At 39.6% G+C, this 27,488-nt stretch overlaps 1 protein-coding gene across 1 annotated transcript in view; it reads right to left on the bottom strand.

Annotated features, from left to right (window-relative positions):
• Nucleotides 1–26,555, bottom strand: part of Dcx (doublecortin) — a 69,499-nt gene extending 42,944 nt beyond the window's left edge. Inside the window, exons 1-3 of the mRNA XM_042054348.1 lie at nucleotides 26,363–26,555; nucleotides 25,645–26,030; nucleotides 17,634–17,974 (exon numbers count right to left, since the gene is read on the bottom strand). Of these exons, the coding sequence (XP_041910282.1) occupies nucleotides 17,634–17,974; nucleotides 25,645–26,008 (705 nt within the window). The 5' untranslated portion in view covers nucleotides 26,009–26,030; nucleotides 26,363–26,555. The remainder of the gene's footprint in view (nucleotides 1–17,633; nucleotides 17,975–25,644; nucleotides 26,031–26,362) is intronic.
• Nucleotides 26,556–27,488: the final 933 nt, after the last annotated feature.

Consider the following 27,488-nt stretch of genomic DNA (forward strand, 5'->3'; position numbering starts at 1 on the left):
ATAGCCTAGAGTAGCTTTCAGAAATGTTGGGTTAACATATTCACAGAGAACCCAGGAATTAGAGAATATGTTGACTGTTTCTGACCACCTATTTTGGTGCCTGTGGTACTTCATTTCCAATTGTGCTCACTGAATGGAAAAATACATGTATAGAATTAATGGTAAGAGGAAGAAAGAGGCCAAGTGACCTATTAACCAGTGACCTCCCTCACTGTCATTTTAGATAGCATCTCCTCTGGTGAACACTATTCTTACAGAAGACCAGTTTTTACAGGAGAGCTGGCAATGAGTCCAACTTCTACCAAATAACTCTGGCACTGAGGTATAGTGACACTATCCCTTTGTCTCTCCTAATTTCACAATTATTTAAGTCAACCATGATTGTGTGTGCTGATGGAGGACTCTAATTGGCTAATAAAGAAACTGCCTTGGCCCATTTAATACGCCCACCCTTAGGTGGGTGGAGTAGACAGAACAGGAAGAAGAAAGTGAGGTAGATGGCTCAGTCAGATGCCATGCCTCTCCTAAGTTAGTCAGACCATTGTGCCTCTCCTCAGGGAGACAGATGCGATAGAGCCAGCCACCAGGTCAGACATGCTGAATCTTTCCCAGTAAGACACCACTCATGGTGTTACATAGATTATTAGATATGGGTTAGTCAAGATGTGAGTAATAGGCCAGGCATTGTTTAAAAGAATACAGTTTCCATGTAGTTATTTCGGGGCATAACTTAGCCAGCAGCCGAAAGCCAGGCAGCGGGAAGTGGCCCACTGCTCATCACTACATGTGTGCTTAGAATCCTAGTGCTTGGGAGACTGAGACAGGGGAGGCTTGTCATGAGTATGAGGCCATACAAGGTTATATAGTGAGTTCCAGGTCATTCTGGGAGAGACAGCAAGACTTTATCTTTTTAAAAAAAATCTATATTTACACATTAAAATACAAATAAATGTATATAACCTTAGTAGTATCTTAATAAAAGCTTTAAACTGTACCATTGTCGATGGCCTGTTTCTGAGTGCACACGTTTGTATATACTTATGTAAAGGATTACTGTTAAGAATAGTATCTTTTCTGTACTATTTCTGCAATTCTCTACAAATCTCTTATTTAATAGTAGGAGGATTTTTAAAAAATAGCCTAAGTTTTCTATAAGTACTCAAGGTATTGCAAGATTCTAATACTTGATAAAACAATTTGTGAGTGCCATACTAGGCTTGTTTTTGTTGGATTTCTTTTGAAACTCTCCTTTTATATTCATTCACATTGACATGAGGTACTTGGAAGATGATCCTTTGCTCTTAAGTAAGTACACTCTTTACATAAAATTCTCTTTGTTAGAATAAAATACAGTTACTCAAGCTATGAATATTGCTTCCCTGCTACTCCATTAGAAGAGCTCCAAAGGAAGGCAGTACTCTATAAAAGGCACAATTACTCTGGCCATCTTGACTAAGTGGCATGATTTTATTACCAAATTCATTAGGTTGTCTCCTTTGGGAAATGAAACAGGAAAAGGACAGACTATTATGGCAATTCAGCATCTCTTTGCCTATCTGTGTTTCTCACAGATTCTTATGTTTAATGCAAACCACATTCAGCACCATGGACAGCATACTGGGTGCCAGCTACCTTGGTAAGCAAGCTGGGGGTGGTCATTAGCTCCATGAGTTGCCCCTCTTGAATCAGCTTCCCTTCCTTTAGCAATAAGATACTTATAAACACAACGGGATGAGATTTTTGTATCACCTTGTAAGGAGAATCAAGAGTGAAAACGGAAATGTACTTTTGGAAACAATAAGGTTTTTAAAGGAAAAGCCAGAATTGAAATCAGTTATAGATCAAACCAACTTAAGCTGATGAGATGTACCCTTAGCCAATTCTTTCTACATGCTAGCACCCCCATTAAACACCATCTTTTGTCCAGTCACGATATGAAACCTGCACGTAGTAGTCAAAGGATTTCTTGAACTGTACAGAAACCTTCATGTATCTTAGAATATCTTACCTGAGGATAACAGGGGATATCAGAAAATAAGAGGGGCTATGAAGTGATAAATATAGTGAAAATTCTATGCTGTTACATAAAGCCTACCCCCAAACTAATTTAGAGCAAATCCCTGAGAATGGTAAGAAGACGACAAAGACGTTTTTCAATAAGCCAGCAAACACTGGGACTAAGCATCACTGAGCAGAACCAATGAAGGTGAGAACAGCCGTGATCTCCACAGTCCTCTCATTAGGTGGTTCTTAAACGTGTTTACTTTAAATCACCAGGATGGTTGTGAAAAATAGACTGTGTATCCTCACACTCAGTTTCACATTCCAAAGATCTAACTCACAGCCTGATAGTCCACATTTGTAACGAAACCCCAGCTTTGCTCATGCTGTTGATGGAAGAAGAAAGACATCTAAGAAACCATTATTTCATGGATTGAAGAAGGTAAGTGAGTCCTAGAAGAGCAATAATCTGTCCCACGTCACTCAGCTGATTGAATTCATCCATCTGGTTCTATTTGTAATTACATGTTTCTCACAGTGTAGCACATTTAAGTTTAATCACTATACTAGTATATGATGGATAACTAGAAATGAAACAAAGTACTAAAGACGGATTTTGCCTTTTCTTTATGTGGCTTTCAAAAAACTTCCTTCTGGCTTCAACAACAGTGTTTATCAGCACTGGACACTGAACTCAGGGACTCACACATGATGCAAACAATCTATCAGTAAGCTACAGCTATAGTACTTAACTTCTGCTTCTACCATACTCGTCAAAACAAACCTAGAATCTAATCTACATGGGAAGTAGAATAAGACAAGAACTCCTGGATAAATTGGGAGCATGGGGATCATGGGAGAGGGTAGAAGGGGAGGGAGGAGGAAAGGAGGGGAACGGAGAAAAATATATCGCTCAATAAAAAAGAAATAAAACAAACCTAGAATCATCCATTTCTCGACTTGTATTATTTTTGTACCAATTCCACACAAACCTCACACCAAATTTATTTCATACAGGTTAGGGTTGATGTATTTATCAGATAAAAATACAAGCTGCTGTTTAACTTGAATGTCCCATTGTTTTTATAAACCTCATTTCTGACACAGGATCTCACTAACAGGCACATACTGGCTTCCAACTCAGCAGCATCTTTGCCCCACCCTCACAAGGCCTGCCATTATCGGTGTGTGTCAGCACACACAGCTTGAATCTAAACATCTAAATGCATCTTGCAGTATTTCATTTTGCAGCTCAAACCCTAAAGAAATGGCCGATTAATAAGAAAGGGGTTAACTCAGCTCACAGTTCAGCTGTGCCTTTGCTGCCTCAGGCAGGCAGTCAAAGGCTAAAGAACACCTGACCCCTCCACCTCCAGCCTTCACTTCTAGCCTGCTCAGTTTGCCGGGGCTGTGTAGAGTCAGAGTAGAAAGGCTATGATTTGAATATCAGCAAAAAGAAAAAGAAAGAAAAAAGCCAAAGCAACAGCAGCAGCTGAACTGGTACTCTCCAGCAGTTTTCATTTCTATGAAAAGTTTGATTCTGCTTTCATGCCCTGTGATTAACCAAAACAAGGGGAAGACAAATAAAAATTCTGTACAGCTGTTTCATACTGACAGCCCTGACCTTCCCAGCTGAGGGCTCTTTGTGCTGAGAAATTGTTTCCTAGCAACCAGACCTCGCAGCTGCCAGACTCCAAACACTAAAAGCATGACTTATAGAAAGAAAGCCAGGAGAAGGAGGGTGAGGTGGGGCCTGCATCAATCTGAGCTTTGTCTTGGGGTCTAATACTATGCTAGAGTGGGAGAAGATAAGCAGGAACCGAAGGCCCTTCCTGTTGTGAACTAAGGCAAAATAGAGCTGTTTGGGTCCAGCTTTCTGTCACCTCCACCTGCTCCAGCAATCACCCGTAGGTGTGAAAATGAGAGGGTTAAGGGAGGATGGCTGGAAGTAAAGATGTTTCCCAGTAATATCAAATATTCTGTGTGGTGCACATGGCTTTTATTCTAAAACATTCATGCCCATCTTCCATATTTGGTGATTGAACCCCACTCCTCCTCTCCTCTCCTGTCTCTGCCTCTTTTTCCTTTCCTCTTCCTTTCCCTTTCTCCCATCCCCCTCTCTCACCACTTTTCTGCATAAAAGAGCTATAGAAATGAACCCCAAAAGTCCTAAGAGTATTCGACTTACTCTGAACAACCTGAAATCTCGCTGTACTTTGACATTACACTAAGGTTTCGGCAGCAGCAGGAGGCAGGGTTGTGAGACTTTTAAGGCACAAGGTGAAAGATTGAGGCCATGTACAGTAGCTCTCCTAACCCAGGAGAACCTAAAAGATACTGTCGACCACAGTTAAGACAGTGATCAAGGAATTAATTGACAGATAAAAAGAGAGTGGGCATACAAAAGGTCTAATTTAATTCCTCTCAGAAAGAACCCATCATCCCCATCCGTGTGTGTGTGTGAGAGAGAGGGGGGGGTGGGTTTGCTGTGTATGCCAAGCTGCCAAGCTGTCTTTGAACTCTCATGAGAACCTCCTGAGTACTGAGACTCTATAATCCCAGGGTGTATGTACTACTGTGCCCAGCACCATCATCTGTCTATTTCAAACATCTGAATTTTTAGAACATGTACCCAGTGCTTTGAATCGAAATGTTGAAATCAAAAGCTTAGCTCACCAGATTTCGTACATTAACACTTATATGAATTTATCTATTAAAAATGTAGATTCCTGAGTCCCAACTGTAAGGGGCAAGTCCTGCCTGAATATGCCATGTTGACATGAGTATGCCCATGTCAAGTATGTAGGCCCCAACCTCACAGAGATGCAAAGCCCTCCTCTGATCCAGTTGACAGTGCACAGAAAATGTCCACCTTAGCTTTCTTCCCCAGATGTTTATGACTACTCCCCTACAGAAACTGCTTAACACTGCCTCCTTGTTCAACTGTATACAATAACCCTCCCTGCTTCTTATCTGTATCTAATAGCCCTGCCTTCCTGTTCAACTGTATGTGATAAACACACGGAGCTTCCAGGTTGCTGTGGTTTCTGCATCTGAGAGCCCAGACCACCCAACCCCAGCTTGGCTGTATGTGGGTCTGCTGTCTTTTTCTCCACCACCTCTAGGTTTTAGGACCCAAGCCATGCAAGGATGCAGTGCACAAAATCTGATTTAGCAGGTTTATTATAAACCTCCCCCTTTTTTAAACATAAGGTCTCACTATGTTCTAGACTGGCCTGGAATGTTTTACATAAACATGTTAGTCTTGAACTCACAGAGATCTGCCTGCTTCTGTTGCCTAAGTGCTGGAAATGAAGATGATTTGCTACCACGACAGGCCAAGAGTCCATTTTTAACTAACATTTTCAATAAGATTCCCATATGAATCTTAATATTTGTGGCACTGGGTACAACAGTGCAAAATATTGGCTTATAATTTTTCTTAACAGATTTTCTTAATACAACCAAATATTCTTCTTTAAGTCACCAGTTAACTCCAAAAGACCTAATTTCTCGTTTCCTGTTATGCCCAGGCTGTATTTTGCTTTGTTCTTCTATTTTGAGTTTTAAGATTAGCTTATCAATTTCTGCAAAGAATTCAGTTAGTATTTTGACTTGAATCATTGAATCAACAGATCAATTTGGAGACTATTGTCACCTTCTCAAGATTGTAGATTCACACTGAGACTTTTTCTAATGCCTCTTTAGTTTTCTGCTTAATTGTCAGTTAATATATATGTATATGTATACATATGTATATATGAGTTATGATTTTATTATGTTTAAATAATAGTTGTGATTTAGTTAAAGCTAGCTTGTTTATCTCTTGCCATTGACATGGAAACTCACATTCTAAGAGATTAAATGGCTGCCTAATTAGGTGAACAGTAACATAGTAATTGAACTGCAATATAAGCCTGGCTTCTCATTCACAGTCAAAGGTCTTTTCCACAGCTCACCCTCTCTTTGTTTCTGAAAAACGAGTGTTTTATTATGTGTGTTGGCTTGCTTTTGTTTATGTTGGAGTTTTGAGACAGGGTCTTGCTAGGTACCCCTGGCTGACCTTATACTTACTATATGGCTCAGGCAGGCCTCCAACTCATTACATGGCCTTGACCTAACCAATGTCAGAATTACAGGTGTGCACCACAATGCACCGCTAAAACAAAGAGTATATGAAAAACTGTTCTTGTAAACATTCTGTTAGTTTCGTGCTTGGAATATAATTCCTTTTTACCTGTCTTCTATACTCCATACCCTATTAACAGCAAACTTAACTGAGTCTGTTTGATGTCCTGATATTTTTAGTATTATGTTTATTTTAGCTGAAGTTGTCATGGTTCAAAAATTTGTGTAGTACTTGTTTCCTGGGTTAAAGTGTACTTGGAGAACCTAAAATGTAATGCAAAGACTTGGGCAGGGTACGATGTCAAATGACAGTACTGGTGAATGGTCCATGCCCTAGAAAATCTCAGCGGCACGTGTATCTTCTGAAAGATCTTTGAACTTGGGGTGATAGAAAATTGCGGGTGTATACTGGTATCAGTGTAAGGATTTGTAGGAGGGAGAGGAGAGCCTGGCGCGTAATAAAGCAGCTTTGTCCTCAAGACTCAAGCAGGTAGTCAGTCATTATGCCTACTTTACGAAGGAGATGGCCCCATCCAGAATCTATTTTTAAAAAAGAAATCTTCTTTTTTGAGGAAAAAATTCAGATTTTCTATGTTCAAGATTATCTCACTCTTTGGTGTTTACTTGCAAATGGGAAATGTCTATAATAAGCCATAATTCCTAGTAACTCTGCTTGTCCTAAGTTGAAATTTCTCAGCACCTACTTGCTCTGAAAATTAGGCTATGTGTCAAAAAACAAAATCCAGCAGAACAAGGAGGCCTCCGGTTTCAGCTTGTATTGAAAGATATAGGTTCTTATTTCTAATCCACTCTAAAGAGCTTTGGATGATGCAAAAATATTATTCCAATTTCCTAATGTAGCTGTCTAATGCAAACCTTTGATTCTTGAAATGTACATGTAATCCAACTGCCCGCCAGTGGTTCCTAAGGTTTCTGATACATAGAAATTCAAAACAGAGGAATTTAGCTATGCGTCTCTGACAGCTGCTGTGTGCTTTAGCTCAAGCAGAAGAAGAAAAGCTGGATAGGTTTAAGATGTTTCAAAAAGATCACAGCTTGCTTCACATCTGTGTTTGCAGGAACCTAATTAGCATGCGGTGAACTTTGGGGACGGATTTTGCTTGATCAGTAAGCTTCCTATAGGAAAAGAACACTGACCTAAGGAGTCAAGAGATCTGAGTTCTAGTTCTGGCTCTGCTATGTATCAGTTCTGTGATACTGGGTGAGGTCATGGAATATCAGATTCTGTGTCTAGAAAATGGTGAGAATTATGTTTGGTCAAGCCCAGTTGTGCTGTTGTTACAATTGATAGGGAATGAAAGTATGATATATAAGACAAGCAGAAACCTGTTATCACTATCCAATCCCCTTCTTCCAGCTGTTATCAGTGGAATGTTTCCCAAGACTCATGCACTGCAGAGAAACACTATGTACAGCTGATGTCACAGGAGGGAACAAGCTTCCTAAATTCAAATCGTAACCAACATTTTCAACATGCCTTATACCTCATAGAACATTTTTACAGCCATAATCTTATGTAAGATCCCCAGGACTCTTCTTTATTTGGCAGCAGTGGCTTTCTTAAAGGCAGAAAACAAGAATGTAGCTCTCACATCTTAATATATTCCCAGCACCTAGTCAAATGCCAGGCAGAATACCTGTCTGTTAAATTAGTGTATACTATTTCCTCTCTTCAGTTTGCAGATGGGAAACCAAGGGATGGAAGAATGGTAGCTATGCTAGGAAGATAGACTCAAGATACTTGGAAATAACATAACAAGGGTATAATACAAGCTTTCTGATATTCTCAGTATATACTAAAACAAGGCTTGTGGATCAAGAAACTTCACAAAATGAGGTAAGCATGCATCAAGCCTCATCTTGCACTGTACCATTTTGTCATTAGAAAATTATACAACAAAAAATGATCTCTCAGACAGTAACAAATATAGCTCAGCAACATGAAACTAAATAAAGAAACCAGAAAATCCACTTACCACTGAACTTCTCACTTTCGTACAGAAGTATGAGAGACAAAGAGTGGATCTAATTAAATACAGACTAAATGGAAATTAGGAAAGCCAAGTATTTACCGTGGCTTTCCAGGCTTTGGAGTGTAGTTCCTAGAAACTAATTCAGTGCAACCTTCCATGAACCAGGAGCAAGGGAGTTCCCTCTCACCCAGGAAATGGTGTTTCATACTAAGCTAAAATTTCTGAGTTGCTTGGCTTCCAATCATGATTATGTCCCAGACAGACAATTATACTACAAACATACAAAAACTGGCTAAATAATGTCCTCTGCTATAGATCTGTGTCATCTTCTGTTTTTTTCCCCCTCTGAAAAATGTGAATTTTTAGGACAATGTATCTTATTTTTATTTACTTGGAATTCAATTCAATGATCCACATTCTGGCAATTGAAGTAGAACATTTATTGTTAACATAGAGGGGCCGGGAAAATGGGATGAAAAATAAGACTTTGTCCACAGTTTTTTTAATTTCATTTAGTGAATCAGGAATACTTTAACTGGTAATTAGTATTTTCTGATTCTGTTGCTGTGATGATCCCTTGCAATTGAATATCATGCTACTCAGACTACTTTTCTATGGATATTTTAATGTCGAAGGTTCATTGTACCTCTAAAATTTTGTGATCTAAGATTGGCCTTTATGGTCGTGACATTCCTTCAGTCCATGCTCCTCACAGTTCTCTCTCAGGTCACTCCTCTATCCATCCAACATGCACTAGACATTGAACATATCCCAGGTTCTAGACAGTCCTCAAAGTTTATAATGACACATTCACGAACAAGTGTCTGTGTCTGCAAGGGTTGTTTGTATGTTTCCCTGAAATGCTAAATACTTTTTTCTGGTCCTGCCATTGCCTCCATTTAATAAACTATAAAGGCTGAGTATTTCTCCTTCTGCTGTCTATGTAGAGAACAGTGCTGTGCTTAGCAGCCATGAAGAGTTGCCAGACGGAGTTCTCATTAATGAAATCTACTATTGAGAATGGCATGAACAAACTGGAAAAATGAGGCATTTAGATTAGTATTTAGCTAAAGATAATTAAAATTGATTGATTGTCAGAATTGTTACAAATATGGAGCTACTTCTAGACATTGCCAGGAGGTGCATCAAGCTGGGCTATTTGCTATCTTCCAAACCTGAGTTTTGGAATCACAGAACTTTAGGTGTACATGGAATTGAATGTGTAGAACTATTTCACTGTGGAAGGAAGTCTGGGGGAGTCTATTTTATGAGCAGAAACAGATGAAGATTAAGGGAGTGGCAGAAGTTTGGCCCACAATAGTCCGGCTGTTTGGTAGCAGAGCAAGTATCTCTGGGTTCCTTGTCTAGGGCCCTTTGCACTATTTCTTATTGAACTTCAAGGCTTGACCCATGTCATATGCCAAGTATTATCAACAACTTTAGACCCCACACTGGGAACTCCTCTCTGGACCTCTAACCTGCTTGCTTACTCTATGTATTTTAACTTATATATAGTTCTGTGGCTGTGTAACTCAAAATGCATTGGAATGACTTCTAAACTACTACTGAGAACTTTGAATAAACTCAGCACAAGGAAGTCAAAAATGTTTCAGTGGATATGAATAGTAATTACTCACAATCTGATCACTGAACAATGTACACATATATCAAAATGCTTTGATCATTGCAAAATGTACACATGTATCAAAATATGTTTTACACCATAAATATAGACAACAATATATAAATAAAAAATTTTGATTTGTGGTGATGCATGGCTTATGTCACATACATTTTATCACTTTCTTTTAAAATCTAGCATTCAATGACCTCTGATCTACTGTATTTTGAATAATGGAAAACCAAGTTCTTCTATATATTCCAAAGGGACATTTCCTAGAGACTGCAAACTCTGATCAACCTTAATTCTTTATAATTGTATTCAGTCTGATTACTCTCATTTTATATTCCCACTAGCTCTGTCTTTTATATGAAGAATTCCAGGGCCCGTATCCTTTACACTTGTGCTGTATGTATTACATACACAAACCTAGCTACTCCATACCATTCTGTTCTATTTCATACTGGGGTTTGACAAGGGCAAGGGCAATATGGAACAGATGCTGTCATTCTTGAAAGCCACATTCAGCAAGGGCAATAGGAGCCTATTGATTTAAACAGATTTTTTACTCTGCAAGAAGGGAGGAGGGTGATTGCCGTCTGACCTCGAGGTCTCCAGCAAGGTCCCTGTAGAATAGCCTAAGTCAATACTATGCATTGAACTGAACCAGAGCCAGAGCAGTTAAACTGGCTGAAGGTGGGTGTGTGATTTTTTTTTTCTGCTAGGATATAACAATTGCCTCTAGAGTCCTCCTTAAAAAAATTTTTTTAAAGTCATGGCTATGTAAAGTAAATTTCCATCAGCGAATCCCATAAATTCTTATTTTTCATATTAGTTCATCCTGAATCTCAAATTCCAACAGTTTCCAGATGGGGTTTATTGGTAATATTTTAGCCAACAAACTCCTTGTCAGCCAATATAACAGCAGTGTATCATTCAGAATCTCATGCCAGGCTGGGTGGCTGCTGCTAAGGAAATTTATGGTCAGAGTTGAGATAAAAATATTTATATTAATTGCTACTAAATAGAGACATGGGATAAAAACACACATCCTCTTCTCTCTGGATAAACTGCAACAATCCATCTTATTTGCTAATCAACTTCCATTCCAGCTGTCTTCTCCAGAGCTACATGCTAAATGACAAGAAGCAATGCCAGCATGGAAATGGATGGTACCATCCTCCAGTCCCAAGAACCTCTTGTGGAAGATGCTGAGGAAGCAGATCTCTATTTCCTACCTTGAGTCTATCTGGCCATAGAAAATGCCAACTAGCAATGACATTTTACCCAGGTTTGTATACTGGTTAAACACATTAAAACTAGAGAAAGAGAATGGTCTTTCTTGGTAACTCTCAATCACCAACTAGTAGATCCAAGAAGCTACCACAGTTTTAAATTAATTTTTCAGGCCAAAAATTTTTTTGAGACAGGGTTTTTCTATAGCTTTGGAGCCTGTCCTGGAACTAGCTCTTATAGACCAGGCTGGCCCTCGAACTCATAGAGAACCGCCTGCCTCTGCCTCCCGAGTGCTTGAATTAAAGGCATGTGGCACCATCGCCCAGCTCAGGCCAGAATCCTTATTCCCTATTTAGTGCAAGTGAGTTCACAATCTGAGTCTAGGAATCAGCTAGTCCAGAGCTGGTTATCCACTGGGAACAGTAGACATGGTGCCTGGTGGGGATCCACAATACTTTTACAAGCCAGCAAAATGTATCTGATTTCTCTTCAGAACAGAAACTCATAAGGACTAAAGATACAGCTTTGTTGGTAGAGTGCTTGTCTAGCGTATATGAAGCCTTGGCACCATACAAAACCTGAGTATAGTGGCACATGCCAGTAATCTTAGCGTTTGGGAAGTAGAGGCAAAAGGTTCATATGTTCAAAGTCATCCTCAGCTATCCAGTGAGTTCAGTGCTAATCTAGGCTACATGGGCTGCATATTTCAAAAGCCAAACTTATGAAACATTAGTGAACTCAGATTAAATAAAATGTTTAAATACATATTAATATATTCCTCTTTGTACCAAACACATTGGTAATTTTTAATGCAGAAGAGAATTCATAAAAATAAAAGTGCTTAGAGTTAAGAAAAACTGCAAGGCGTTCCAAAATATAGCATAATTATGCTATAGAAGACCCAAAACCTAAAGGTTAGGTTGCCCACTAAAGAACAATCTGAGAAAACACAAACATCAGTTCCCAGCAGGTGACAAGTCAAACACTTGAAACATTAAGCAAAGCAAGGATGCATCCTCTTTGGGGAAAGAGAAAGGAAGTTCCCCTATCAACTGCCACAGCACATAAATGGTGGCAACAAATATTTTAGCTGTAATACCTTGGGTGAATAAAAACAGAACTTCCAGACATAAAAATGTTTGTATTTGAGTTCATGGAATGAGGCACCCAATACTTGAAAGAAACAAGGGCATGCATGTGTGTATGTAGATACAAATTGACTTCAAAAGGTACTGGTTTCTGGCCCCAAACCTTGTATAAGAACTGTTACCTTGCTGGGCAAACTTTTCACACTTCTAGGGCTTGCCAAATTGTTGTCAGAAGTCTGGACTTGGGCAATAGAAAGTATACAATCTAGTTAATTAGTATCACCTATAGAAGTTACCATGGACTAGTAACACTATTTGACTTCCCCATAGACTCTGAAACATGGTCTTTTGGAAGGGGTGCTTGTCTGTACTGGACTAAATCTAATGTGCAAGTTCAAAACCAAGCAAATTGATGTTGCTTTGTCTTTACCACAGAAGCCAAACTTTGAAGACCAAAGGATTTTCCTAATGTCTTTTGGCTTTGGAGGGCTTTAAATATATCATCTAAAAAACAACCGCTCCCATTTTTTTATCTCTATGATTCTAGAGTCTGTGATAGAGAGGAGTGCTCTCAAGCCTTGTCGGACCTGTGGGAGGATAGGTGTTACCTCTGTGATTAGCGATGCTCTACCTTAAAAAGTCTTCTTGTTCCAGATTTTAAACGCTGTCAAAATGCAGTGGTGCCTGATTTCTTTCCATGTAATTATTTCTCTACGCCTTTAACATTTTTTTCAAGATGCTTTCATTAAAATGCAAATAAATACCTAACGCAGAGGCCAGTGATTCCCCATGTGCCTTTGACCACCTAAATTATTTTAAAGTATTGTTGTTGTCCAAAATAGTTTGAGAAATACTGGCTTAAACAAAATCATGCAGGTTTCTTTGAAGATGTCTACTTTGAACATATATATAATAAAACAATAAACTGCACAATGCTATTTATTTGACTATAGAACATTCTATTCAACTAATGTTGCATATAACATAATTTAGGAAATGTGCTCTAAATTGGTCAGTGCTGATCTTGTGTTGAAATTAAATTGCTAGGGCATTACCAACTAAATCTGCATGCTGAAATCAAGGTCCTGAGAAAACTAAAGAAGAATCTGCTGCATCCAGGCGCAGGGCATTAATTGATAATACAGAAGAAGAACACTGTAGGATTAAGCACTGCATGCTAAAGGGAATATATGCAGTGAGGTATATAGGAATGGCATTTCAGCCAACTCTATATAACAGAAAAATAGGAAAAAAATTTAGAATTGTAGAAAAATGGGCAGACAAGTTTTGATGGATGGAGCATAAAGAAACCAAGTTTCTTACAGTCTCATGTAATCATAACTCTATCTGCCCTTTGAGGTTCTCACTGAGTCTCCCTGAACACATCTTCACATTGTTTCTCAGGGCTCTATGTCACACAGTGGGTTCCTCCTTTCCCCATTCCTTCCACTCAAATTCAGTAGACAGTCTTTAGGGTTTAGGACAACCTGTCACATACATCCTAGCTAAACTCATATACTTGCCTGAGTTTTAGCTATGATTGCCTACAGGTTACTTTTAAATCTGTATCCCCAGCCCAGATCCCATCTCCTGAGATCCAGACCCATTTGTAGTTCTTCTAGAGTCTTTACTTAGTTGTAGCAAAGCCCCAGAACTCAGTACACCTAAAGTCCAATTTATTGTGCTGGATCTCCTTAATCTCTTTGAGTGGTCCCACCATCAACACATACAGCTAAGGCATAAACTGAGAATCGCTTGAATCCTTTTTCTCCTTCACCTATGATAAATACAATTCTAAGAATGATCACCTCAATGATGCTTACCTTTGCATAGTCTCCTTTCCTCGAATTATTGTTATAGTGAAATGTCATCATTTGGGTTAATGACAAAACATTTTATGATGATATTAAGGTTACTAATTAGTTAACACTGCATTAATCAAATGAGAAATAATATCGGCAGAAATCAATGAAATAAAAATATAAAAATACTAAGAGTCCATGAAACAAAATACGTAACAAACCCTTAGGCAAAGTAACAAAAAGAAAGAGGAAAGAACCAAATTAATAACATCACAAATGAATGTGGAGACATTACAACAGATAAAATAAAACCTTAAAAATCATTAAGTCATACACCTTCTTAAAAAACTAATAGAAATAGATGGCTTTCTACCTACATATAACTTACCAAAATTAAAGATGAGATACACAACTTAAGCAGATCTATAACGAGCAACAAAACTGAAGCAGCAATAAAAATTATCTCAAAGTAAAAAAAAAATTCCAGACCCAGACGTTGGTATACTAGACCTTTAAAAAAGAACAAACACCAAGGCTTTGGAAACCATTACATACATTAGAATGTAGTGAAGAATGGTACAACTCTTTTTATCAAGCCAGTATTACCTTTATACCAAAACCAGATAAAGATGCAACAAAAAGAAAAGAGTAAGCTAATATCCTTGGTGGAGATAGATGTAAAAATTCTGCCTTTTTCTTCTCAAAAAAAAAGATACTGGAAAAATGACATATTTGTGAAAAGCAGAGGGAGCGGTAATGGGGGATGAATGTGATCAAACTGCAAATCATACATTCACAAAACTGTCATTATGAAACACATTTCTTACAACCAAATAAAAACACCAATAAATGTTTCAACATGAAACAAGTAGTGAAGCCTTATGGGATGCTCCCACCCACATCAACCAATCATCCTCAACCAGCACTGTGAGGCTTGGTGCTCCCACAGTTCCAATAGTTTGCCTGTTCTCTTGCTTTTGCTTGTGAATCTTCTACTTTCTACCCCTTACATCATTCACATTGGGAAGCAAGTGAAGACAAAAATTACAAGTCAGAAAATCTCCTTTTATCATGCCACCTTAGATAACAAGAATGATCTTAGTGTAATATTGATGCAAATACCATTTAGAGACCATCTTACAAAAGAACAGATTAAAGGTGGTGCACTCAGGAGGCAGAGGCAGGAGGGTTTCTGAGATTTCTGAGGGTTTAGGGCTAGCTCAAACTCTAGGACTACAAAGAGAGACCCAGTCTATTAAAAAAAAAACAACTTGAGGCTCAGAAAAGTGACATGATTGGCTCCACATCACATAACTAGTCACTAAAAAGTGAAACGCTAGAATTGGAGGCTTCTTCCCAGTTGATAAATGTCAAAGTGATTGTCACTATGGGAGATTATAATATCAATCCAAATCTTTGACTGAATGAACCAATCACCATCCATTGAGCATCCCTTTTGTTTCTATACTTACACATCATCGTCATATCCTGGTATAGTATTGCAGCATATTCTGTAACATCTTCCCTAAAGAAATTGTCACTGATGCTTGAAGACATTTGAGAGGACTTCCCATTATGTGTGACCTTTGGAGAGATGCTTGCTTATTTAAGATCTGTACGTTACCTTTTATACATTATCAGGAGTAGTCAAGAATGCCAAGGCATGATCCATCTTCGCACAATACTGGAAACCCATACTAAGAATAGTAGAGGTAAAATAGACAAAGAGCACTAATGCTTATTAAGAATAAATTTATTTGATCATGAACTGACTGCAAATGTGAAGGGCTAAGCTTTGTTTTTTTTTATATGATGTTTGAGTGTGGCTGTGTGTCTATGAATACTTGTGGTATGTGTGTGTGTGAATATTTGTCATATGCGTGAATGCTTGTAATATGTGTGCCTATATGAGTGAATGCTTGTTGGGGTGTGTGTTTGTATGTCTGTGAATGCTTGGTGTGTGTGTGTGTGTGTGTGTGTGTGTGCGTGTGTGTGTGTTTGTGAATGTTTATAGTATGTGTGGATGGGCAGGTGAATGCTTAAGGTGAGTGTGCTTGTGTGTGGGGGGGGGTGTGAATGATGTATGTGTGTGCTCCTGCATGTGCAAATGCTTGTGCATATGTGAATGCTTGCGATGCATGTCTGAATATTTGTGGTATGTGTATGTGAATGCTTCTGCTGTGTGTGAATGCTTGTGCTGTGTGTTAACGCTTGTGTTATATGTGTGAATTCTTGTAGTGTGTGTATGAATGCTGTGGTGTGTGTGAATGCTTGTGGCGTGTGGTTGTATGTGTGTGGTGTGAAAGAGCGAGAGAGAAAATGCAAATGGAGTATGTAGAGGGCACAGGTGCCCATGTTTTTGTAGAGGACAGAAGAAGACCATGGGTACCATGGTCTACCATCCTCTGCCTATTCCCTTGAGACAGTCCCTTGGTGAACCTGGACTATGGTTCTAGGCCTCTTGGAGCACAAAAAGATAAGTAGAAAGAAGACAGAAATTCATCAAAATTTCTAAGTGCATAGCATATAAATGACTTTTCCTGCAACTTGGAATCCTGTAGCATGCAATACATATCAGTAATTAGGGGGAAAGGCAGACTTCAGCATTTAAATACCCAACAGTAATTTTGATATATAGAAACCTACATTTTAGAAACTCGACAATTGTTCAGTTATGGAAGATATTTTAAGAGGTAGGATAGTGGACTGTTAATAATCCTCACTTGTCTTCTAGATGAGTGACTGAAATGATCTTTTGAGCCACTGTTACAATTCTCTTGGAACATTTTTGTTACATATTTACAGATATCTATATTCAAGAGAATGGTGCATCTGTCTTATGGAGACGCCTGGCTGCATTCTTTCCCAGATACTAATATAGGTGGCACTTCAGGAGTGTAACCAGTGACATGAAGAACCTGATTTGGAGGGGGAACAGATGGCAGCATCTTTCTTGGGCTAATTTTAGAATCCTGAAATAGTTCCTATCTCACACAAACCATCCATGGAACCAAATTAAAACAGCTATGTTACATGGAAAAGTGAGAGAAATATATATATATCTTAGAGTAGGACAAAGACAATGCACCACAAGTTTCCGTGCCTTCCCCTTGTCTGTCTCCTTTCATATACGTTATAGGGTCCTTCAACTCCCTTTCATCCAAATGGATGCAGAATACCAACATGGGAGTATCTTTAAAAATGAATGGGAGAAATCATATTTTTAGTTATGTATATAAAATTATAAAGGTTGCACCATGATATATATCAACTTGTAAAACCTAGTTTTGAAAACATTTTTTTTTCTTAGCGAATACAGATCTGGGGTCTAACTGACCACTATGCCTCATAAATAAAATGAATTTCAAAAAAAGCCAATTTCTTGTACATTGCTTTGTCTGTTGAGATCTTTCTCCCAAATGAGATAAAGAGTGTCAGTTCAGGATGAAGGGATATGAAGGGGGAGATCCTCAACCATGCGTAATGGTTTAAGGTATAAAATGAGCATCTAAAACAGGGGTTCTCAACCATTCTAAAGCTGCTTTAATACAGTCCCTCATGTTGTGCTGACCCTCCCCAGCCATAAAAGTGTTTTCATTGCTACTTTATAAATACAATCTTGCTACTGTTATGAACAATAATGAAAACATCTGTGCTTTCCAATGGTCTTAGCCAACCCCTGTTGAAGAGTCGTGGTCCACAGGTTGAGAACCACTGATCTACAATTGGGAAAATGAGAGAACTACTTTGTATAGGCACTGACCTGTTTTCCATCGAGGGTATAGAGTTTCTTGACGACGCCAGTTTCCAGTTTGATCGCCTCTGTGATGTCAGTGAGGACCTGCTCGAAAGAGTGGGCTGTTTTCTTGTTGAGAAGCACCCGCACTGCCTTCCGAGGCTTCACCCCGCTGCGGATGATGGTCACAAGCTTGGGGCGCACAAAGTCCTTGTTCTCTCTGGCCTGAGCACTGTTGCTGCTAGCCAAGGACTGGGGAGCTTTCATGTTGGCAGATGTTTTTACGTTGACAGACCAGTTGGGATTGACATTCTTGGTGTACTCAACCTTTTTAAAGAAGTTGTCTGAGGAACAGACATAGCTTTCCCCTAAGGGAAGAAATAAATGGTTAGGTGATTAATTCAGAAGTAGATATGCAGATGAAAATCAAGCTACTATACACTCATATCAAAATAAAGCTTTGGGTGAAATGTTGAGATAATAACCAACCTTATATCCAGGTTGACCCTCCGACAACTTGATTTTCAAAAGTAATCAGCTAAACATTCTTCACTAGAAAGGCATATCTAGTTGAAGAACCTTGTAAATCTAAGTGTTATAAAAACAGCAAACACGTCCACATATGATTAAATACAATCAGCATGACGCTATTGGAATGTAAATGCTTGGCCCTTTTTATGATGCTCGTTAGCTTCCATGTACCACTGGAGCGTGGTGAACACATCTCTGTGTCCTGATCTTCCTATGCTACGTTTGTACTCATAGTCTCATCCTTTTGCTATATTATGAACCAAGGAAAAATTCTAAAGCTAATTTGTTTTTATTTCAAATTGAAGTGAACTAAGCCACCTTACATATCAGACATTCGGTACACACTTGGTTAAAAGCCAAACTATCCTTTGCACAGACTATTGTGTTAAACGGTAGAATGATCTAAATGTAAAGGGTGTGCTTATGTGTATGTGTGTGTGTGTTTGCATGAGTTTAATGTCTAAATGTGTGTATAAGTCTGTAACCTACTGCTTATCCCTCTCTCAATGAAGAAAGTATCTAAATACATGCACACACGTGCACACACACACACAGCTTTCTTCCTGTTTGCAAGTCTAGCTTTTCCTTAGAAAATATGCTTTCCTGTAACTACTACTCCCTTGCATCTTTCTCCATTCTCCTAAATACTGCACATTACATCTGTGTATTTGATGCCATCTCCATCAGTTGCTTTTGGTTGCCACACTAGGGAGTGGGAGACTGCATTATGCAGCTTGATTGAATTGAAAAGGTCTAGTATGAGTTTTACATTTACTGTGGGCTGGGGAAAATGACTAATACAGTAGAAGAAATGCAGTGGCCAGAGGCAAGAGAGGGAGATTAGATGCTTGGGACTAGAAACTGAAGAAAATTAGGAGAGAGTTACGCTCTGCCTGCGGGAGGACTATATTGGGAAAAAACGCTGAAATTGCTGAGTAAAGCACATTAGCCTCGAGGTATACAGAAGTTCATCCAGAGGTTGAACTGCAGAAACAGTGATTTTATCAGGCTTTAAGTCATCAGTAATAAAACTAAATACATAGACAAATATATAACCCTCAGCCAGGGCAAAATAAATTAAACACAATTAAAGTCAGATTGGTCTTCTACTTCCTTTGGTCTCAGCAGAAGAATTACAAAGAGATATTCAGAAATACCAGGCTGACAATTTATTCTCTTTGCAAATATTGATTGCACCAAATCCTTTAAGTCATGTGAATTAATACGTTTCTCATTTAGTACTAAGACTCAGTGGCAATCTCTAGGGTAGTTTTGAGGGGAAGAGTATGTGTGTAGGGGGAGAGTAGCACACAAGGATGCTTAATCTCACTTATGATCTGTTACAGTAGGGGAACCAAGAGAGACGGATCACCGGCAATCATAGCCACTTGACCTACTTGGTGCGCATGTGCTCAGTCAGGATGGAAGTTGAGTTTCCAAGCTAAGAGACCCTGACATTTTTGGCCTCAATGGCATGCAAATCCGACACAACACCAGTGCTTAGAGGCTAGGATCTATAAAGTGTGACACACAGACAAAGGGGCCCTTTCGATTCCTCTATATATTCACAGGCAACAACCTCCCCCACCACATACACTAGAAATGTCCTCTTGCCTCTGCTCTTCATCATATTCATGAGCATCTTCCAAGAGGTCGCTGCCTTTGAGTCAGATGTTTTCCATTACTTTCCATAGACTTTCAAACTCTGTCAGACAACTGGTGGAGTGGAAACATCCAGTGCTTTATATTTATGATTTAACTCATGTGCAAACTCCTCTGAGGAGGCAGCTGTGTAGCCCTATTAGGGGGCTCTGGTCTTTTTTTTCTCCCCCTCTGAAACCTCTAAGCCTCTGTACTACAAGTAAGATTAACTACCCCCAGATGAAAATGAATATGATGGCAAATAATTAGAGTATCATATGGCACCCGAGAACTTTCCTCGGGGTTCTGCCCTCAGCCAAATCTATGTTGAGCACCTTCTGAGGGTACATTTTAATCACTCCCCTCTCTACTTTTGGCCTGAATGCATAGCAGTGGAAAAAGAACAGCTGCTATGATGTCAGTCCGATTGCGATCCCCAACACTTTCTAGTTGTGTGACCTTTGGCAAATTACCTGACTCCCTTGGCAGCAGTCTCTTGTCTGCAAGGTGGGGGGTATTAATAATAAGCCCGACCTTATAGGGTTGCTGTGGGCACAAGTCCAGGGGTGGATGAAAAGTGCTGAGCTTAGATATTGGAGCATAGTAAGGACTCGGTAAGTTCTCATTATTATCATTAAGGCCCTTGTCTAAAGGGACCAATAACTAGGAGGAAAAGGGAAAGAGAAAGAGGTAAAAGCTAAGGGAAAGGATGCAGTGTGAGGAGGGATCAAAGCTAAAAAGAAGAGCAAAGAAACTCAAGGGCAGCTGTCTATGACCTGAGATATGCTGACTGTATAACATGAACATTTCTGGGGCCCTGTGCTTCAAAGATAGGATTGCCTGATCTACGTGTAATCGCCAAACTCAGGAAACAGGAACAAAAGGATCTCTGTGAACTGGAGGCAGCCTGCTTCACAGAGTGAGTTCCTGACCAAAACAGGCCTACCTAGGGAGACCTTGACTATTAATTAATTAATGCGCCTTTCATGGTACTAGAAAAGACTCTTGAAGTTGCAAATTACCAATGCAAAAGCTTTAGAGCTCGCACACAGCAAGGCCATTGCTGCCTGCTGCAGCTGCTAATGCCCACTTAAGGCACGACATTTATGATGATGAAGAACAGTGATTTAGCCAGGCAAGGTTATGCACATCTATAATCCCAGCACTTTAGAGAGAGAGGTAGGAGGGGAAAGGAGTTCAAGGTCATCCTCAGTCACATAGCAAGTGTGGCATTAGCTTGGGCTACAGGAGACTGAAAGAAACAACAAAAAACACTAGTGCCTTATTAGTAGAGCATGGTTGTTCATGCTTGTAAATCTCAACCGTCAGGAGGATGAAGAAGATAGATTTGAAATCAAATCCCAGCCAGACTCTCAGGAGCCATATGACCTCAGGCATGTCATACAATCTCTCTAATTCTTGACTTCTTTATCTACACAGTGAAGGCATTTCACCTAGTGATAGCAGAGTCTCTTGTGAGCCTAAAGATGTATAAGAGGAAATTTCCTTTCTGTTTTCATTCTCAAGCAGGCCTGAGGAAATAGTTAGTGCTTTAATCAAATACAAAGACCTAGATGTCCATCTCCAAGGACCTTCTAGTTTTATTATTGGAAAGGTCTAGATGTGTTGCTTTGTTATAGATAAGATTTTCTGGTTCTGCAAGTATTTCCCAGGTGTATTTTGAGAGCCGCTGCTTCCTACATAGTTACTTAGCACTTGGAGCTGGGTGAGGCATATTGCCCCCTCCCATAGCTGAGTTTCCACCATGCCACAGCCTCCAGTAATTAGTTTCCACCCTCTGGCAACCTAAAAAAACAGCTAAGCAAAGTGGAATTCACCTGCTTTAGGATGAGGGGTAAGGGACATGACATGGTTGAAACACAACTAAAAGGGTGTAATGGGAACAGGTATTATGTTCAAAATGATCCCATGAGAACCCTTCCTCACCTTTAGAAAGGCTCCTTTTCCAAAGAGTCATCTACATTTATAATCTCTTAATGCAAATACACTTTTCCCTGTGCCTTCTATTCTTTTCTGGGGATCCCTAGCACACGAAAGAAAATATTGATTGATACTTTATTGCATTATTACAAGGAAATATTAAATGATAGCTTGTTGTATCATGATGCCCATGCATCACTCCAGAGTGTCTTAAAACCCCTGCTTTGGGTGATGCACTTGCTTTAGTAATAAGATGCTTAGTGAAAAGGCGGTTTCATCTCATTGGAACAAGTGCACTGTGGAAAAGCAGCTGGATTATACAATGCCTATACGAATACTATAGAGCTCAAGTTATCCAGGGCTGTCCCACTTTCATGTAGTCCTCCAATATTCTGAATAATTAACAGTGTTCAAATTTGTCTTAATACACAGAAATTGGCTAGTCACAAATATAACCCTTAAATTGAGAAGTGCATGTAAACATGGAAGTAAAGAAAAGACTAGATACGATGGAAATGAACAAGCCTTCTCTAATGAAGGATAGAGAAAAGGCAAACAAAAAGAAATACGACTGATGAATCTCGTTCATTGACCATCTGGGGATACAGTTAATGAGGGCCACATCCTCTGTGGTTTTGCCAAGACCCTTGTTGTATACAAGAAGCTGTGGGAAAGGCTGACATGAAAAATGAGGTTTAGACTCAAAATGTTTCCCTTGCTGCTTCCCACATCCAGCGGCAGACAGTTGACTAGAGCCACCAGACAAAGGGAGTGTCGGGGCTGCCGTAAGGTCAGAGTGATTAGCATTTGCTCTTTGTTTTATCCAATTTTAGGCTAAATATTTAATATTCTGATCATTTGGAAACATGTGTTGTGTGAGCCATTCCTCTGAAGTCTACAAAGCAAAAAGGAACAGAAGTAAGGATTTCTACAGCTAGGAACTCTGTATCACTGTTGTTAATGGAAAGGACTCATCAAAATCACCTCATCTAACATGCTGCAAGTCATACTATTCAAAAGAAATTCTCAATAAAGAATGCAAAAAAAAAATGAGTTTAGAGTCCCTAGACTTCGAGGTCCTGTTTCAATTGATCTGCAATGTATTCCAGGATTACTGTAATCCAGACTGGCCTCAAACTCACAATCTTCCTGCCTCAGACTCTTGATACTTGGGTTACAAGGTGTGAACCACTGTACCAGAATAAAGCAATTATTTTTAAAAGAGAGAACATTAGTACCATTGATAATAGAGACAAGCCCATAGTCATGTAATTAATGAGGTTTAGATTAGAGAGACTCAGGCAGTAATAGCTACCCTTTATTGAGTATCACTGTGTATAAAGAAGAATGCAAAATGCTTCATATCATTTCTTAATTGATTCTCAAAGAATTTTTTTCATTTTATAAATTTAAAAAAACTGAGACATAGGGTTTCTACTGATTTTCCCAAGTTTCTATAGGCTAGAAGCTATCAGATCTTCATCTGACACAAATCTCATTCCTAATATTTCATTATCCATTGTAATCTGCTCCAAGATGAGAACCCAATATTCCTGATTCTTTCACCAGGAATATTTCCAAATATTCTCAATTTGAATCTTAACAGGAAACAGTGTGAATTAATAATTTTGAAATCATATCCATGTTCTTCTAGAAGCAACCAAGTACAGGGATTTCTGACCTTTTATCGTAGATAAGTTACTCTGATAAATCAAGAGCAAAGAAAACCCTTTCTGTGTCTTCCACATCCCAGGGCCCTTTTCAAATTAGCTTTATGGCAGAGGAAAAATGATCACATTTGCAACACTCCTGCAGAAATACCTCTGGATTTCCTTGACATATGTCTGAAAGAGCATTGGCATCCTCTGGATTTCCTTGACATATGTCTGCAAGAGCATTTGCATCCGCTGTCACTTGGGCTCGCAGAAGACAAGATGAGTACATTTATTTGATCCCTATATAGATTCTATATTGTTTGGAAACACATCAGGAAATACCACAGCACCCAGAAGTGGTATATGGGTCCAATTTAGCAGTTACCAAGAGAACATAGGTGAGAATAAAGCTGTGGTCTGTTTTTAAATTTCATACGGATCACCTACACAGATTAAATTGACATGGTTTATCATCAACTTTTCTCAATATACACTCACTCATACATGAACACACACACATATATACATGTATGTGTATATATGTATATAATATGTGTGTATCATTGACATTAAAAATAACATTTTCATTCCTACTCAAAATACTATGTCTGGTTCAGATTCTGACCTAGCATGTATTATGGCCTTTAAATGTTCTCAGACGATGAAAATTAAGACAAACCAGGAGATTCAGTGTGCTTTGTTTGTAGAAGTTATTACAGGGAAATCCCTCAACTTTGACTGAGGTATAGATTTTCCAACAACCGAAGACACACACCTTATTAATTACTCTATTGGACAGCTCCCTTGACTGAACATCCAGATTTGGAGTTGACCCCAACTGCCCTTCTTTTATTTTAAGATATGCATTAGAATGATTAACCTTTTGATGATCAGGAAAGCCTAGGATCAATGTTTGCCTACCCTCTCTGTACATGCTCTAATCATCCTCCTCCGTATGGATTTTCAAGATCAGCCATGTAGAAACCTCTTAAACTCAGATGAAGCCACTATGTGTATATTGTCTCTTATAAGTTGCTTACCCAAGTCACTTAAAATTACCCTTTGAAAACCACAACTACAGGAGGGAAACAGAACCTCGGATAGGGGACACTTTTCATGTCTCTTTGTCTAGAAACACAGGAAACCTCAACACAGTGAGGCTGAGGTGGGGTACTCTTACTAAGTCACCAAATGTGCTGCTTCTTTTTCCCTCATTGGCTATTTGTAATCTGGAATCCCTAGCGATCTGTTTGCACTGATTCACCTTTGCTCTGAGACTGAGGGCAGTGAGGGAGGAGGGAGGGCTGAAGAAAGTAGGGAAGACTGAAAGGACATTTTCATTGTCACTATTCCTTTGAGGCTATCCTGTAAAGTACCTATGGGCCAAATTGGTCACAATAGTTTATATGGCAATATAAAATGGTAACAATAAGACACAAGTTCTATTTTCTAAATATCCATAAAAATGAAAATATGATTGAACAAGTTTTGTGAGGATCTGGATTTTTTTCTTTGTTATCACATGGGTCCACAGTTGTCAAGGCAAGGTTTTCAGCAGCCAACTCATAAATTGCAGTTGCAGTTGCAAACTACAGAGAGGATCTGAAAGAATTTAGGTAGAGTGACTCATACCTACTCTAATAGAAATGGGATTCATTAAAATACCAGACATACCTACAGCTTTCTTTCGTATTTCTCCCAATGATCTCAGCCTCTCAGACACACCCTGATGTGAGCTTTTTAGAAGCAACAGCTGAGCAGCAACCACTTACCTAAAAGTCTAATCCTCTGCAAACACGTCCAGGAAGTCCCACGTTTGGGACGTGTATTTCTAATGAGCAACCACTCCCAAACAATTCCTCAGTTGTTCACAGGAAATATGGACACAATTGTTTTATCTGGTAAACCAACCAAACATTCTTCCTTCCCCTAATGATTCCATGGCCTGCTCTGATGGTGCCACACAGAGTTAATTGGGAACAAGATCTAGAGTGACTGTCACAATTCACATTTTCCTTTGTATACCCAAGCAGATAAGCACGTTTAGCATTAGCACACCCATGTACATTTCAACCTCAGCGGGGATGCAACCCCATGAAGAATGACAGCTAACTGTCCTGTTCATGACTTTGGAATCAGAAGCCTGAGCATCAGTCAACCTGATATTTTGGCAAACAAATAGCCTAGTTTCTTTCAAAGGAAACTAAAAATGTAACCATAAGCAAGAACATACTTTGTCTCCAGGAGTTGCCACCCATTGCTTAAATTACCTTCTTCCAGTTCATCCATGCTTCCGATCTTCCTGGACCCATCGATGGTGTAAATATAGCGCACTCCCTGAGGCAGGTTGATGTTGTCGGACAAGGATCGAGTCAGGTCAGCCAGCAACGCGTCAAAACTACGGAAACGGTCAGAAGAAACAGCATACACAATCCCCTTGAAGTAGCGGTCCCCATTGCGGTAGAAACGTACCTTCTTGGCCTTCTTCTCATTACTTAGTGCCTGCAAGGTTCTGGTTCTGTAGAAGCTACAGTGGGCACTGTGAGTGGGACTGGGGAGCCCATTCATCCGTGTCCCCCTCATATTCCTAGACGCTTTGTCTCTTTCGTCAAAATGTCCAAAATCAAGTTCCATATTTTGATGGAACTACAGCAACCTGATTGTTAGAGAAAGGGGTGGGGATAAAGAGAGGCAAAGAATAAGGAAGGGTAAGAAAAGGAAAAGAAAAGAAATTCAAATATTAGCCAGATCCCGGGCTGCAATACTGTCTGTGAAAAGAACTGGTTGAAAAAAGCCTGTGACCCATCTGCTGCTTGTCCCTGACCTGCAGGAATATTGATCTTAATAGAGATGAAGGAGGGGGCTGGGCAGTAGGACTGGATGCTGGGGAGGGGGGATAGGAGCCAGAGATTTAAAAAGGGTGGCACTTTTGGCACTGTTCCAAATTTGGGAGGGGGTGTTGAAATAGCTTAAAACCCTGGAACTTACTGACAGTGGCTCCTATCAAATTGTAACTTCGGGCAAAATACATTAAAACTGGCATCTGCTTCTTCACACATGGCCACATGACTAACAGTTGTAAATGAATCCCTAGCCTGACAAAATTCCCCTTGAAGAGAAACAGGGAGCTAGCCAAGGTTGGCACCCCCAGCTTAGGGAGCAGTCTTTGCATTGCAATACAATGGCTAGGAAAAAAGGGGTCTTTCAATTTTATTCCAAATCTTTTTTCCGTCCTTTAATATGTGTATCCCCTCCCCCAGAATAAACTAGGATTCTCTTTTAAAGGACCAGCCTCCAGGGAATACCCAGTGTCTTTGTGCTATTCATCAACCCCTCTCCCATCAAGCTGGTGCCGCTATACAGCATTCATAAGAAATAAGCTGGGGCTTGCAAAGGGGGAGGAGGATGTCGAAAAACCAGTTATTTAACAAGCTCCTAGCTCTGCTTTTCTCTTGTTTCTATTTGGTCACAGAAATCCTTTTTCTCCTTTCAGGTGTTTCATCTCTCCCACCCCCACTCTGATGCAGCGACACCTTTGAATGGAATAAATTAATTGTGGAACGATTCCCAAATGGGTCCCTGAATAGCATATGGGACCTTTACAGGCAAGTACACCTTTCATTGTTCTGGGTTTCTCCCCTGACTGAAGGGACATTTCACCGTCACAGCAGGCAATTCACTCCAAACTTGTCTACTACCTAGGTGCATTGATGGAGGCAGAAAAATTGGTCATCTGTCATGCTTTGATCTGATCTCCCCCACAAGCTGAACCCCTCCCCACGAGAAAAAAACCCACCCAAACAATGAAAACATGCAACCAATTAATACGACCAAAGCCCTGAATGCTCACAAAGGTAATGTGATGTCCAAGGAACCAAACTATTAACATTCATCTCACAGATGGAAAAAAAAGACTCACAAAGCAAGAGGATTCAGCTGCTACATAATGCCACACTGAGATTTGCAAGGAAGCAGAGAGACAGGAGGTAAAGGGGGACTGGAGTCAGTGTATTTGCCAGACTCAGTCCCCCTTTTCTCCAGTGTCAGGATGACCTATGCTGAGCTCAGCATTGTCTCTGTCAGACAACCTGCCACAGGAAGACCCCACCTCCTC

Source organism: Arvicola amphibius, chromosome X (assembly GCF_903992535.2).
Source record: "Arvicola amphibius chromosome X, mArvAmp1.2, whole genome shotgun sequence".
Lineage (NCBI taxonomy): Eukaryota > Metazoa > Chordata > Mammalia > Rodentia > Cricetidae > Arvicola > Arvicola amphibius.